Source organism: Mastigoproctus giganteus, chromosome 1 (genome assembly GCF_048544385.1).
Source record: "Mastigoproctus giganteus isolate SK-2022 chromosome 1, ASM4854438v1, whole genome shotgun sequence".
NCBI lineage: Eukaryota > Metazoa > Arthropoda > Arachnida > Uropygi > Thelyphonidae > Mastigoproctus > Mastigoproctus giganteus.
This window is the reverse complement of record NC_143575.1, coordinates 163,610,457-163,625,294: the sequence shown is the minus strand read 5'-3', so window position 1 is coordinate 163,625,294 and position 14,838 is coordinate 163,610,457. Positions and strand designations below refer to the sequence as shown.

General features: G+C 35.9%; 1 protein-coding gene across 2 annotated transcripts in view; it reads right to left on the bottom strand.

Annotated features, from left to right (window-relative positions):
• Positions 1-14,838, bottom strand: part of LOC150091231 (adenylate cyclase type 1-like) — an 845,725-nt gene that overhangs the window by 75,068 nt on the left and 755,819 nt on the right. For both annotated transcript variants that reach the window (XM_090374793.1, XM_090374796.1), the window contains exons 16-18: positions 14,347-14,466; positions 7,895-8,041; positions 6,371-6,469 (exon numbers count right to left, since the gene is read on the bottom strand). In XM_090374793.1, the coding sequence (XP_090230919.1) occupies positions 6,371-6,469; positions 7,895-8,041; positions 14,347-14,466 (366 nt within the window). The remainder of the gene's footprint in view (positions 1-6,370; positions 6,470-7,894; positions 8,042-14,346; positions 14,467-14,838) is intronic.

Genomic DNA, 14,838 nt, shown 5'->3' with positions numbered 1-14,838 from the left:
ATCTAACTCCCTGTTAGAGTTTGATAAATATCTGGCCCTCTCCTCCTTGAATAACTGCTCATGTGTGAATGTAGATACAAAATACTCATTTTGTTGCGCAGCTATCTGAGAATGATCATCTAATTGATATCAAGTGGCCCAATCTGATTCCCCTTCCTTTTAGAGTTTATATAAATAAATAAGTCTTTGATTTTTATTTTACATCCTTTGCCAAAGATTTTTCATGATCTGCCTAACCTCCTTTGTAACTTGATTACAGACTATCTTGTGTCACCTGACAATTTATGTGCATCCCATGCATTTTTCTTCTCTGTTATCGATAGGGATCAATCAGTTATTAAGAATCTTCAAATAAAGGACCACTGGTGGGCAGTGATCAGAGTGTAGTGAATTGGGATCTATTTAAAGAAGCACTTAATGTGAAGGGGGAGGAGCTTTCACAAAGGGATTACAATGGCCTTACACAACATAAGTTCTTTTCAGTGGGGCAGATGGTAACTTTAATAAATATAAGAACTGAATGAGAAATGTTTAAGGAAGTTATTCTTGAAGTTACAAAGTTTTTATATCAATAAAAAGTATTGTGCAAGGTACAGACCAAAGTGGATGAAAAAAAAAAAAAAAACCTGATGACCTTGGAGAAGAAAGATGTATGTGATTATTATATATTATCTGTGGACCCTAAATATCCTACAGTAAATATAAATTACTCTGAAATAAAGTTACTCAGGAGGTTAAACATGCTAATACAGATTATGAGAAGCCCTTAAAAATCTTTAAGAATTTATTTGCTTGCATTATCAATAAAATTAAATGGATCAATTGCATTGGCCCACTTGATATTTATGGTAACATTATCAATAATATTAAACTGATTGCGAATAAGCTGAATAAATATTTTGCATTCATGTTCAATAAATATGTATATGTTTTTAAAGCTCAGGACACCAATGGTCAAGCTAAGTAATATTAGCTTGACCAGCTGTAATGAGAGTATTCCTTGGATTTAGGCAAAGTCCCTATAATTGGAGATATGCAAACACATCTCCTATTTACAAATGTAGCCCAAAGGGTGAAATGGGATGACCACACACCTGTCAGTACAACTTCTGTGCCAGAGAAGATTAGGGAGTCAGAATATATTAGTTTTACAGGCAGCAGTATAAGATCACCTGAACATTAGTATTAGTAGTGGGAAATGATGCAACAAAGCAAAGCATCAGTCACACACATACACATAAAAATAAACCATCCTTCTCACATTACCTGTCCATCCCACTAATCTGTCTAGTTTTTCTTTGAATTTATTCAAACTACCCACTTCTGCAAAAATAGATGGACATTTGTTCCAACCATCAACCGCCTGCTGGCTGAAGGCAAACTTTCACACATTTGTCCTGCAACCATTCTTCCTTGACTTGAATTTTATGTCGCCTTATGTGTCTAGTCTGAGTAAGAGGGAAAAAGGTCATCAGCACTGAGCTTTCTCAATCCATTCAAAACCTTAAACACCTCAATCAGATTACCTCACAGGTGTCTAGTCTCCAGATGCTGCAATTTGCAGAACTGAAGCCTTTCTTTATGAGACAACAATTTTGTACCCTTCATCAATCTTGTTGGCCTTCTCTGCACCTGTTCTAGTAGATCTACACACTTTCTAAAATGATGCCTACAGATCAGTATAGAGTACTCAAGAGGTGGCCTAACCATTGCCTAGTACAATGGAATAATCACCTCCTTATCCCTAGCAAAGTGGTAGTAGTATTTGTGGTACAGGCATGTGATGCAAGAAAGGAAGCATATGAGCTTATGCAGCATCAGCCAAAAAAAAAAATTCACACATCCATTTCCTCTAAAAGTTTGTCCAGTTCCTCCTTGAATTTATTTAAGCTATCAACTTCCATGACAGATGGAAGTTTGTTCCAGCAATGAACTACCTGCTGGCTAAAAGCTAATTTCTGCACATCTGTTCTACAACTGTCTTTCCTCAATTTGAATTTATGCCCCCTCAGCCGACTGGGCTAGCTGGGTGGGTAAAGTGCCTGCCTGACAACCCAAAGGTCGCGGGTTCGAATCCTGCCTCGGGCTTGGATCAAAGTATTGCAAAAAACCTTGGGAGGTGCACTATGGCCACAGAAGCTGATGCGCCAACAACTACCAAAAAAAAAAAATGCCCCCTCAGGTTCGTAATCTGAGCAAGAGAAAGAATCACATCAGAATTGAGCCTGCTCAACCCATTCTAGGCCTTATACACATCAATCAGATCACTTCGTAGGTGCCTAGTCTCCAAACGCTGCAATTTGGAGAACTTAAGCCTTTCTTGGCAAGAGGACCCCTTCGTTTCCCTCACCAATCTTTTTGCATTACTCTACATCCTTCCTAAAATGAGGCCTCCAGATCTGGCTTAACTATTGCCTTATACAAAGGGATAATTAATTCCTGTTTATCATTGACAAGACCTCATAATCTGCTCTGGCAGCCTGTCTGCATTGCTTGGAAAACTTCATATCTGACTGCACTATTACTTCCAGGTCTTTTTCATTTTCTACCGCTCTGAACGTAGTACCACACATTTGGTATGCTTCTCTGGGGTTACTTCTCAGCCCATCTGCCCAACTTTTCTAGATCCTGCTACAGTAGCACACTGCCATTAACAACCCTGCATACTTAGACATTAAGTCTGATATATCTTCATCAATATCATTGATAAATATACAAAACAACAGTGGGCCCAACACTGAACCCTGGAGAACTCCACTAATAACATTAGTCCACGAAGAGCATACCACTCTATCTTTTCCCACTGTATCAACTTGCCCTTAATACCATACTGCTCCAATTTGTACAGTAGGCTTCCATGCGCAACAGTATGAAAAGCTTTCCTGAAATCCAAGTATATGATATCAAAATTATTTTAATATCATATACTTAGCTAAGGGTTTGCTTATTTTCTTTGCCGTCTCCTTTAAATTAAATTTTCTGTTTATACTCCGGCACGACAACCAAGTCAGTAGAGTTTACAATAAATCGTCAATACAAATATTTATCGTATTTAGTAGTCACAGGCTTGAACCCAGGTCCACTCAAAAAGCGCGTGCTATGCACGCTTGCTCCTAACCACTGGGCTACGTCAATATAACTGGATAGGTTCCATCCACCATAGAAAGTTCTTGTATATCACTGACAAAATCCCATCAGCTGTTCTGGCAGTCTGTCTGTGCTGCTCATAGAACTTCTTATCTGACTGCACAATTACTCCCAAGTCTTTCATTTTCCACTACCCTGAGTAGTACCACACAGTTGGTATGTTAATGGGATTACTGTTACTCATATGCAGTAACTTGCATTTGTCAATGTTAACTCAACTACCATTTCTCAGGCCATCTTTTATTTTTGTTAGTTTTTGGTGCATCGGCTTCTGTGGCCATAATGCACCTCCCAAGGGTTTTGTACTATTCTGATCCAAGCCCGAGGCGGGATTCAAACCCATGACCTTTAGGATGCCAGGCAGGCAGGCACTTTACCCACCCGGCTAGCCTGGTTGGCTCAAGCCATCTGCCTAATTTTTCTATACCTTGTTGCAGTAGTTTACCTTGATTATTGTATTAACCACCCTGCCAATGTATCATCTGCAAAGTTAGACACTGAACCTGATATACCATCATTAATAAATATAGAAAATAAAAAGGGCCTAGCACTGATTCCTGGGGGAATCCACTAATAACATTAATCCATGAAGTGTAGGTCCATTAATAACCATTTTCTGCCATCTCCAACTCACTACTCCTTTATCCACTATGCCCTAAACCACAATGCTCCAATTTATACAGCAGTCTTTTATGTGCAACAGTAGCAAAAGCCTTCCTGAAATCCAGGTATATGAAATCAAAATTAATTTTTGCATCATAATATACAATCAGAGTGGTCAGACAACATCTTCCCTTAACAGATCTATGCTGTGACTGTAGTATAATTGCATTTCTGTGTAGATTTTCCTGCAATACTTTTGTAACCAGTGACTCCATTATTTTTCATGGAATAGAAGTTAAGCTAACAGTCCTGTAATTACTTGTCACCTTTTGATCTCCCTCCCCCCCACCTTGTGAATATTGGGCATACATTCGCACATTTTGCTGTCGCCCTTAATCCCATGCACCCCAAGTGTCTTTTTTTTTTTATGTTTAGCTTCAACAATTTCTCTTCAACTTTCCTCTCAGTTATCACAAAGTCATTTAGCTCTTAGTAAGAGTTTGATAAACCTCTGGTATCTCCTTCACTCATGTGATATGAATGTAGATGAAAATATCTATTCAGTTTGTCAGCAACTTGAAGGATCTTCAACAGTTAAACCATTGAGATTAAGTGGACCAATGTGATTGAACCCTTCTGTCTACTGTTAATGTAAGTAAAGAAGTCTTTGCTACTTTTTTTTACATTCTTTGCCAGCAACTTCTCATAATTTGCCTAACATTCTTGCTGCATTCAAGGAGTCTGTATAGATCATGGTTTGTATGTTGGGCAAATAATTCTACAGATCACTGGAAGAGAAACAGAAAATAATAAAGAAATTGCTGCTGCTGCAGTTACTGTTGTTTTTAAGAGTACTAATTTTAAATTAGTACTCATGAAAGTAAAATTAGAGTACTAATTTTAAGGTATTATAATATACCTTAAAATTAGCTCTAATTTAAAATTAGTAATCGTTTCCCAATCCCAAAATGGCTAAGTGGAGTTCGGATGAATGTAGTTAAAGGGCTAAATTAGATTAATTTGGATATTTGATGTGAGTATTGATCCCTCAGCTAGATGAAACTGCAGAATTAGACTGAGAGTATAAATCAGTTTGAGTTTTTTTTTTTTTTTTTGATTTGGTAGTTGTTGGCGCATCGGCTTCTGTGGCCATATTGCACCTCCCAAGGTTTTTGCAGTACTTTGATCCAAGCCCGAGGCGGGAATCGAACCCGCGACCTTTGGGTTGCCGGGCAGGTACTTTACCCACTCGGCTAGCCCGGTCGGCAGTTTGAGTTGTCTTTTTTGCATGAGCGCCAAATGAGGAGGGAAAAAAAATGTTTGTTGGCCATTATAAATGATATTTATCATTAATGACATTACAAAATTCACCAATGCTGCCTGTATTGAGATGGTCACTGTTATTACAGTTTGTTTGTTATTTGGTTTTTTTAGGAGCATTAGCAACTAAGGCCATATTGCTCCAGGATAGGTGGTGGTCATTCCCTGACCTTTCCGCATCCTCCGTGTTTGGTGGTGACAGGCTCGAACCCCGGTCTAATCAAGAAGCGTGTGCTACGCACTGCTGCTCCTTCCCACCTGTCTATGGAGGCACCTGTTCTTACAGTACATACAACATAAGATTTATGAAAACATTGACAGTGCTTACATATACATCAGTATTTTTTGTTATCTGGAACCTAAATAAGTCTTCTTTTTTTTTTGTTTTTTATATATTTTTTTGTATTGGTATTGTTATTTCTGGTGCAATGGCTACTATGGCCTATATTTTTGTATTAAAAGTATTACAACATGAAATTGTATAATGATATTTTTATATGAATATAATAATTATTCATAGACTTTTAATTTTTTTTTTGTTTCTTGTCTCTGAAATTAGATCATGTGGCACATTGCAAAGTGGTTTTGCTCACTACTAGTATAAACAGAAGACTGTGTCAGTGAAGATAGATGAGCTAAAGCTCACTAGAATAAGACCAAATGAGTAAGAAAGGTTATGAACAAGTGTTATTCTGATACTAAGCCACCCTAAAAATGGATCGTGTGAATGTAGTTCATTTATCAGGCATTAGAGAATTGGCAGTGTGCCAGAAACCAAATGGGGTCTTAGCCAATATTGTTAATCCAAGTTTTTCTGTTACATTCTATTTGTAATAATTTTGCTGCTAGTTATTCACACTTCACAGATAATATAGGTTATAGGTTATTACATCTTTTAAGCATAACACAAATGGGTGAGTGGGGGGGTGTGGAGAGGCAGAGCAGTTCACATAACTGCATTATCACAGTGGAATGCATTGCCAACAAAAAGAACATGGATATGCAATTTAGAACAGAAAAATATTTCAGTATAGCTTGAAAGTTTGCATACTAGAATTGTTTTCAGAGATTATGAACCATTCTGGATGATTATGCTCAACTCTAATGGGAAAACCATATCAATTGACATTAAGTGGTTTCATGTATTTTCACGATGCTTTATAATAAAACAACTTTCTCTGATAAAAAAAAATTTGTTTGGCTATATTTATATAGCATTTAAGACATATCCGAAAGATGTACAGCCAAATTATTGCAAATTATTCTTCCCCATGCTTAAAAAAATAATAATAATACTTACAGGAAACCTGAAATCTGGCATTAAACCAATAGCAGCCATGTATGTACTACCAACTGTCTTTATCTTGTCAATGGCATTAAACTTCTCATTATCTAGCAACTGAAAACAAGGAATGAATCATAAAAGTAACATATTAACTGAATATTATTTGAAAAATTTAATTACAGCTCTTATGATAAGTTTATATGACATTCATGCAAAAATTCTATATAAGTCATCTCATTGGAAACAATTGTATCAGGTGGTATGCTATAAATGTGTTACTACATACTTTACAATGTTATGTTATGTTTTCCCAATGTAGATCTCATAACTAAATTTTATGAGATTGGAAGACTTATAAATGAAGTGTGAAGGTTTCATGGTTTCCTTTTCAAGCACATCAGCATATAAGTGTAAAACACCTACTGTCTGTACCATATTTGTCTATCCATATGTAATAACTCAACTAATTTTTTCATAATTTTTTCATAATTTTTTTCCTTTTTTTTTTTAACATACATATCACACAGGCTATCCATATAGCATATACTGTTTGTTGCTGTTTGAGGAATGAATGGGCAACATGGTGGATGCACAGAAATGAAATGAAATGTAACATACCACATACCTTAATTAACTTGTTTATTCTCTAAGCTTGTGTGTGTCATTTTGATATTACTATATAATGAAAATGTTTGGTGATTAAAAGTTATGAATTTCAATTTTTTTTTGTATAAGTTTAATAAGAATAAATCCTATAATTGCATCCATGCGGTAGCATCCAAACAATTAGATTTGCAAATTTTTGTGGTTGCCTGTGCATACTTTAGTGAAAGAAATAATTATAACTTATTTAAATTTTAAATTTGGAAAATTAAATGCACTAGGCATAATCCTTATGGGTTTTGATAATTAACTATATAATATCGGTGTAAATACACCATAGTTAACCCACAGATTTGAGCTACGATTGTAGCGTAGAAGGCATCGTTTTAATTGTATCTCATAATGTGGTTGCCTTCACAACAAGATAGCTACTATTGAATTACTTCAAATAAATAACGCTTCTCTAGTAGAGAAGACTACTGTTATTTATTTTCAGCGTACCACCACCCAGACGATCGTTTCGAAGCTTTTTGGCTTCGTCATCAGTGGGCGGGTAGGTAAACCTGCCCACTGATGATTACAATACCACCACACCCTTCTGGCATCTCTCATAATATGGATATAACTTCGCAACTGAGATGGCTTGTTGTATTACCTACCCGCCCACTGATGACGAAGCCAAAAAGGCTTCGAAACGATCGTCTGGGTGGTGGTATGCTGAAAATAAATAACAGTAGTCTTCTCTACTAGAGAAGCGTTATTTATTTGAAGTAATTCAATAGTAGCTATCTTGTTGTGAAGGCAACCACATTATGAGATACAATTAAAACGATGCCTTCTATGCTACAATCGTAGCTCAAATCTATGGGTTAACTATGGTGTATTTACACCGATATTATATAGTTAAATTTTAAAGAACATATAGTTTTAACTCACCTCATCAAAGTCTGCAATAATTTCATTCAACAAACGAAGGCATTCCACTCCTTGGTTATTACCATCAAGTTCCATGTAGAACTCATGAAAATTTGTAATAGAAGCAAAAACAACTCCAATTTTTGAGTAGGACTGATGGTATAAGTCCTGAAAAAATATATATATTTATATACATTTCGCACGAATAACACTAATCAGCATCAATTTCCTCCCTGAAATCATTTTGACAGATTACTTTGATAGAAAATATGTTCAAAAACTCGGATATGTGCTTAAAAAGTTCTCATCACCCTCAGTTAAAATATTCTAGGTTAATGACAAAAAACCAAGACCTGTAGTTGGTTTAATCATCTTTTCCATCTATGTTAACTATTTCTTTTTCATTTTTTTTTTTCTACAACATTCCAGAATGTTCTAGAACGGTGTTTCCCAAACTGGGGTCTGTGGACTCATTCCCGGGGGTCCGCAAAATTGTGGTTGACCACACACACACACACACACACACACACACACATATATGTGCATATGTTATATATAGGGGTCCGCAATTTTTTTCTTTTTTTTTTTTGTGGAAGGGGTCTGTAAACGATTTTGATTTTTGAAAGGGTCCAGAGATCTTAGTAGTGTAGTTTGGGAACCACTGTTCTAGAATATTGTTACATGAGGAAGAGAGGTAGAGATGATTCTGGAAGGTTCTAGTACCTTTGACAAATTTCTCTATAAACATTGTGAGCCACCTAGAAATTTCTCTACTGGTATATATATGAATGGGTTCTGTACCATGCAAGCATTTTCATATTTCAAAAAGTGTATGTGTTTCAGGAAGAAGGCAGTGAACAAAGGGAACAAGTGTTGTGTGCATAAGTGTAAATTGTGAACTGTGTTTAAATTAGAAATAAAAAGCTACAATTTCTTAATTGTGTTCTTATGTGTATGTACCTAAACTTTAAATGAAATATGTCGCATTTTTGCCGAAATAAGCCTGACAGCTTTTGCTACATTTGCAAAGAAGTGGTATTAAAATCACAGTGAAAGCCACTGTCAACTTGTGAGAAAAGTCAATGAACTCTATTTTGGATGTAAAGGTGAAGAACAAGATAAAGTACGGGCTCCAAAGATTTCCTGTAGCTAGTGTTCAAGGATGTTAACTGGCTTAGAGGTAGTCATAAATTGATGCCTTTTGCTGTTCCGGAGATGGCAGGAACCTTGAGGCCACATAAACAATCGTTACTTTTGCATGACTAATATTTCTGGTTTTCTTTATGGTTACCAAGCATAAAGTACAGTATCCCAACATACCTCTGCTTAAGGCTGGTTCCTTACTGGTTCCTAGTGCAAAGCCACTAGAAACTTATGGACTTGACTCTGATTCATGATTGGTAAAGGTCTCCCGAAGATGTAGAACCCAGAATGAGTACAGATCAGCTTTTCAACTCTTGATACTGCAAAGCTGCATCTAATGACTTGGGCAGAATTGAACAGTTTGGTTAGAGATTTGGTCCTCTCCAAAACCAAAGCTCATTTACTAGGATTGCAGCTTCAGTAGTGGAATCTTCTTGAAAAGGGTGTCAGGGTGTCTTTTTATAGGAAAAGACAATCCAACACAACCTATTACTGCATGGATTGTGCTTTGGTTTGTTGTAACAATGTCCAGGAATTAATGAAAGAGTTACATCTGAAGAACATTCCCAAGCAGCGGAGTTTGAAAACAGTTTTACTCCATAATGGAAATAAATATCCATCTATACTATTGGCCCATGCAGTTTACATGTAGGAAACATACAAGAACCTACAGGTTCTTTTGCAAAAAATATACTATCAAGAATACAAATGGAATATCTGTGCCAACCTAAAAGTGGTAGCTTTGCTGACTGGGTTGCAAGGTGGATACACTAAATACTGCTGATTTTTATGCAAGTGGTTAGCTGAGTAAAGGATTGCCACTACAGAGTAAAAGATGGCCAGACTGTTCAAAAACTACATCAGGCCAGAAAAATGTAGCACATCCTCCTTAGGTGGACAAGTTAAAAATCTATTTATTACCATTGCACATCAAGCTAGGTTTGATAAAAAATATTTGTGAAAGTGATGGACAAAAAGGAGAAGAATTTTTCTGTCTGAAGCAAAAGTTTCCTTGAATCAGTGAGGCCAGGATAAAAGAGGGAATTTTTGTGGGCCAGAACTTTTTGGGCAATGAGAAATCACAAAATTACAGTGAAATTGTGGATGAGTTAATTTTAGCGTACAGAGAGGTGAGGTGGGATGCAACATGTCGTTAAAGCTTAATTTCTTACCTTCCCATTTAGACTTTTTTCTTGAAAACTTGGGAGCAGTCTCCGATGAACATGATGAAAGGTTTCACCAAGATATTTCTCAAATGGAAAAAGATACCAGGGACAATGGAGTCCAAATATTTTGGCAGACTACTGTTGGAATCTTGTATGGGAGACACCAATGGATGATTATAAAAGGGAAAAAATGTGTTTTGTGATCAGATAAACATTTTTGTAAATAGAAGAAGGTTGTTCAATATTTAGTACTGCATGTAGCATTTTTTTAAAAAATACAGTGACTTCTTAATTTAGGTCAGGGTTAGGTACCAGAATGTCTCGTGCAATTTAAATTCATGCATAATGTAAATAATCACCAAAAAATGCAATAATAAGCCTATGAAAGTAGCTCTCGCATCTAGGCATGTACACCCTGTCATAACTTTTAAGGGCACAAGAGTTTTGATAGTGCTAAATGCACACTGGTTTTAGTTTATGGCTCTCCACATTACCACCAAACAAAAGTGTTAGTCAATCTTTCACTGCCTTAAAGCCAGGCGCAGTCTTTTCAGAAATGGAAATACAAGTATGATCAGGCATATTTTTCCAATATACACCTGTTTCATTGAGGTTGAATATATGTTTGGGTATGTGCTCCTCCTCTATGATCATCTTCAGTTTCACAGGGAATGCAGCTGCAGCATTTTTATTGTCTGTTGCAGCTTCTCCATGTTTTCACATTATGAAAACCATACCATTGACGAAATTTTTCAAACCATCCTGAACTTGCTGAAAAGAGCTTAACCATCTTCACGTTCTTTTAAATCATCATAAAGGCTACGAGTTTTCTCTTGCACTAGGCTAATGTTAATGTGTGTTTTATTTTGGTTACTCACGCATGATACCGTACACCTTTTTATAATGAAATAAATATATAAATTTCAAAAAAAAAAAAAAAATAATAAAATAAGTTTAAGTAACTGAAACCCAAATTACATGGGACTCCCAAGGGCTCATATCTGGTAGTATGGGCTTGGCACACCAGGGTCCTGAGCTGGATATCATCATTCTTCTCTTTCTTGGTGATTCCCTTCTACTTCTCTCTCTCTTGGGGTAATTCAGAAATTTTTTTTTTTTTGTAGTGCAGCATAAGCCTCAGGCTTCCTTGCACCCTATGGTTAATAATAATAATAATAATTAATAATAATAATGTAGCAAGCATTTTAAGGGCACACCTCTCTTAACATTTTCTTTAATTTTATCAGCACTATCTTGAATAGTATGTAATGTACTCTCACTCAGATTTAGAGCATGTTTAATGCACTGTGTGCTCTCATCTCATTTGTACTGCTTATGCACTTCCAGTTTCATTTCAAGCAAAATCGATTTCCATGAGCACTTACGATCACTTCCACTAGAGAGGCGCCTCCGTAGCCAGGTGGGAAGGAGCAGCAGTGCGTAGCACACGCTTCTTGATTAGACCGGGGTTCGAGCCCGTCACCACCAAATACGGAGGATGCGGAAAGGTCATTCAGGGAATGACCACCGCATATCCCGGAGCAATATGGCCTTAGTTGCTAATGCTCCTAAAAAACCAAATAACAACAACAACAACAACAACTTCCACTAGAATTATGAGGATGCTTACTAGCCACAAGGTTAATAATAAAAACAAAATAAGTAAAAATAAGCTCAAAAGAAAAAAAAAATTATGCACTTCCAATAGACCACCAATCTACAATCTTCAGCAAAACAAAATGGGAAAATGGCGGACTATGACGCTGGCCACTTGGGGTGCTTTCTGTTATTCTAAATTTGCATAATTTAAACATGCGTAAAGTAAGAAGTCACTGTATATGAAATCTTTTTTTACTTTAGTTTTGACTCTAATTCCTTCTCCTTTAAAATTGGTGGGGTGGGTGTTACAGCAATATGGTTGTCACATTTGAATTCAGTAATGTCAAATCTATTTTATTTTTTTTTTGCTGTAATTTAAGAATACAATTTCTGATGGTGCACGTTTATTATCAGTTATTATATACTACATCTAGCAGTAAAATGCACAAGAGGGTACATGCATATTTTTCATCACCAGCATCCAAGGATTTGACAATCCATTTGGAAGAACAGTAGCCTTATCCTCATTTGAAAGTCTGACACTTGGTATTAGTTTTATAATGGCTAAATGATACAGGGAGATGCAGACATTTCTGGCATCTGAAAAAAAAAAAAAAAAAAATCTATCACTCATACATACCCTTCTTGTCACCAAAAAGTGGCTATCAAATTCCACTTTTAGCTTTGCCAAACTCTCTGCTTCAACCACTGTTCTATAACGCACAGCCTGAAATTCAATTTCATGAGATCCTATCCTTCTATTACTTTCCAAAATTTTGTATTTATATTATCTCTGCTGCCACAGTTGTTGATAATATTATTCTTCTCTTATTATATGTTTATATTCTAATAATATTTGTGTGTTTTGTGTGAGGGTCTATATTGCTGTATATCCCCCCCCTAAGTTTACATGTATACAAAGTAAACTTTGTAAAAATGCTTACAAAATTTACTGTTCATATATTTCTTCCTATCTATTTTGTGAGATAGATGTACTGCTTTGTGCCATCTTTACTGCCACCATAGCTTTACTTTGATAGAAATAGTTTGCACTTTTTGATCCACACTTTGATTTCTTGGTATTTTTTTCTTATAGTCACTCATATGCAGTCTATATTTTGTTATATTCACTCACAGCTTACGCTCTTTATTCTTTATGTCGTGATGAGTTTTATTTGGTTTTCAATATGGTATGTCGCCTTTCTGCAGTAAGTAACACAGTCATTTGATTATTTGGTATTTGAAATACTGCTTGGCACTTATGGATATAATAGCAACTTTCTGAAGTGAATGGATTCACGGCTGAAAACCTTAATTTTTATTTTTCTCTTATATGATTTTATATTCTGACTTTGAAGTCACCAGCAAAATATTTTATTTTGGTATTACTATTTTGTTAAATTATTTTTCTTTGGTTTATTCTACTTGCATTTTCCACATCTGTTTGGACTACTGCTGATTCTGGCACTTTTTAGGCAGTTTTACTGTTTAAAGTTGTGGTAGTTCAATAATTTGTGCCTTCTTATATTAAAAAATTTTAGTGTTTCAGTTACTATATTTCCATTTAATATCATCTCTACTGTTATTTATTTGTAATATTATTCTTTTCTTGTTATATATCAGGGATTATCCTATACAAGGCAGTAGTTAGATCACATCTTGAGTATTGTACGGGTCTGGAGGCCTCGTTTCATGAAGGATGTAGATCTGTTGGAATGGGTGCAGAAAAGAGCAATGAGATTGGTGAAGGGAACAAAAGGGTGTTGTTACCAAGAAAGGTTCAGTTCTGTAAATTGAAGCATCTGGAGACTAGGCACATGCGAGGTGATCTGACTGAGCAAGCTCAACACTGATGGCATTCTCCTTCTCACGAGGAAGGATGGTTACAGGATAGATGTGTGGAAATTTGCCTTCAGGTTGATTGTTGGAATAAACTTCCGTCTGTTGTGGAAGTGGGTAGTTTGAATATATTCAAAGAACTAAACAAATTATTGGAGGAAATGGACAGGTGATGTGGTTTTTTTTTTTTGCTGATGCTTTATAAGCTTGCTTTCTTGCATCACATGCCACTACTACTAATAAAAATAATTCATGCTGTTATGCCTCAGTATATCATATATAAGATTTTTTTTTTTTTTTTGATTTGGTAGTTGTTGGCGCATCGGCTTCTGTGGCCATATTGCACCTCCCAAGGTTTTTGCAGTACTTTGATCCAAGCCCGAGGCGGGAATCGAACCCGCGACCTTTGGGTTGCCGGGTAGGTACTTTACCCACTCGGCTAGCCCGGTCGGCATATATAAGATACCACTCACTATGTATACACAGCATGACAGAGAACATCTTCATATAATATAATTTCATACTTAGTAAGTAATGCAGTATATATTTTTCTGTAAGGCAATCCCAATATACAAAACATACACTAATACTTTAGATCAGGGTGGGGGGGGGGAACAAACTATTGTGCATATTTTATTTTGAAGTGCAAAAATCTGAATAATAAAAAAATAAGGGATATACTATATAACTGAAGTTAACACATTTGAGCTTTCTAAATAATCATACCATGTTATTTCGAAACTGGTTGTCCAGGAAATGTGTAGCAACATGAGCAGGCAGGAGGTTGAAGAGAATACGACAATTACTATTTTGCAGGTCATGCATTTCTTTCTTTTCCTCATTGGCCTAATACAAGAGGTAAAATACTAAAGTTAATTGAAAATCAGTAAACTGAATAAAGTTTTTACAGCATGTGAACATTGCCTTTCTAAGGAAATTAGTTTTCATTGTTATAGTAATAACACTGAATAACAATTAAATTTAAGCAGAATATGGTAGAATGTTATTTTTTAACACTGATTTTGAATGTGCAGCCCATGTTTTCCTAGAACCTTCTGTTCACATCATATTTCTCATTAATTTTCACGTACTTAAACTAAAATATATCTATTTATATTAGTTGGACTGTTGCTTGAGAAGTTCTGCAGTTTGGATTTTCCTAGATCTTGCTGCACTGAGTTTCCAATAGTTTCTACCTTAACTGCTTCCTATATGTCA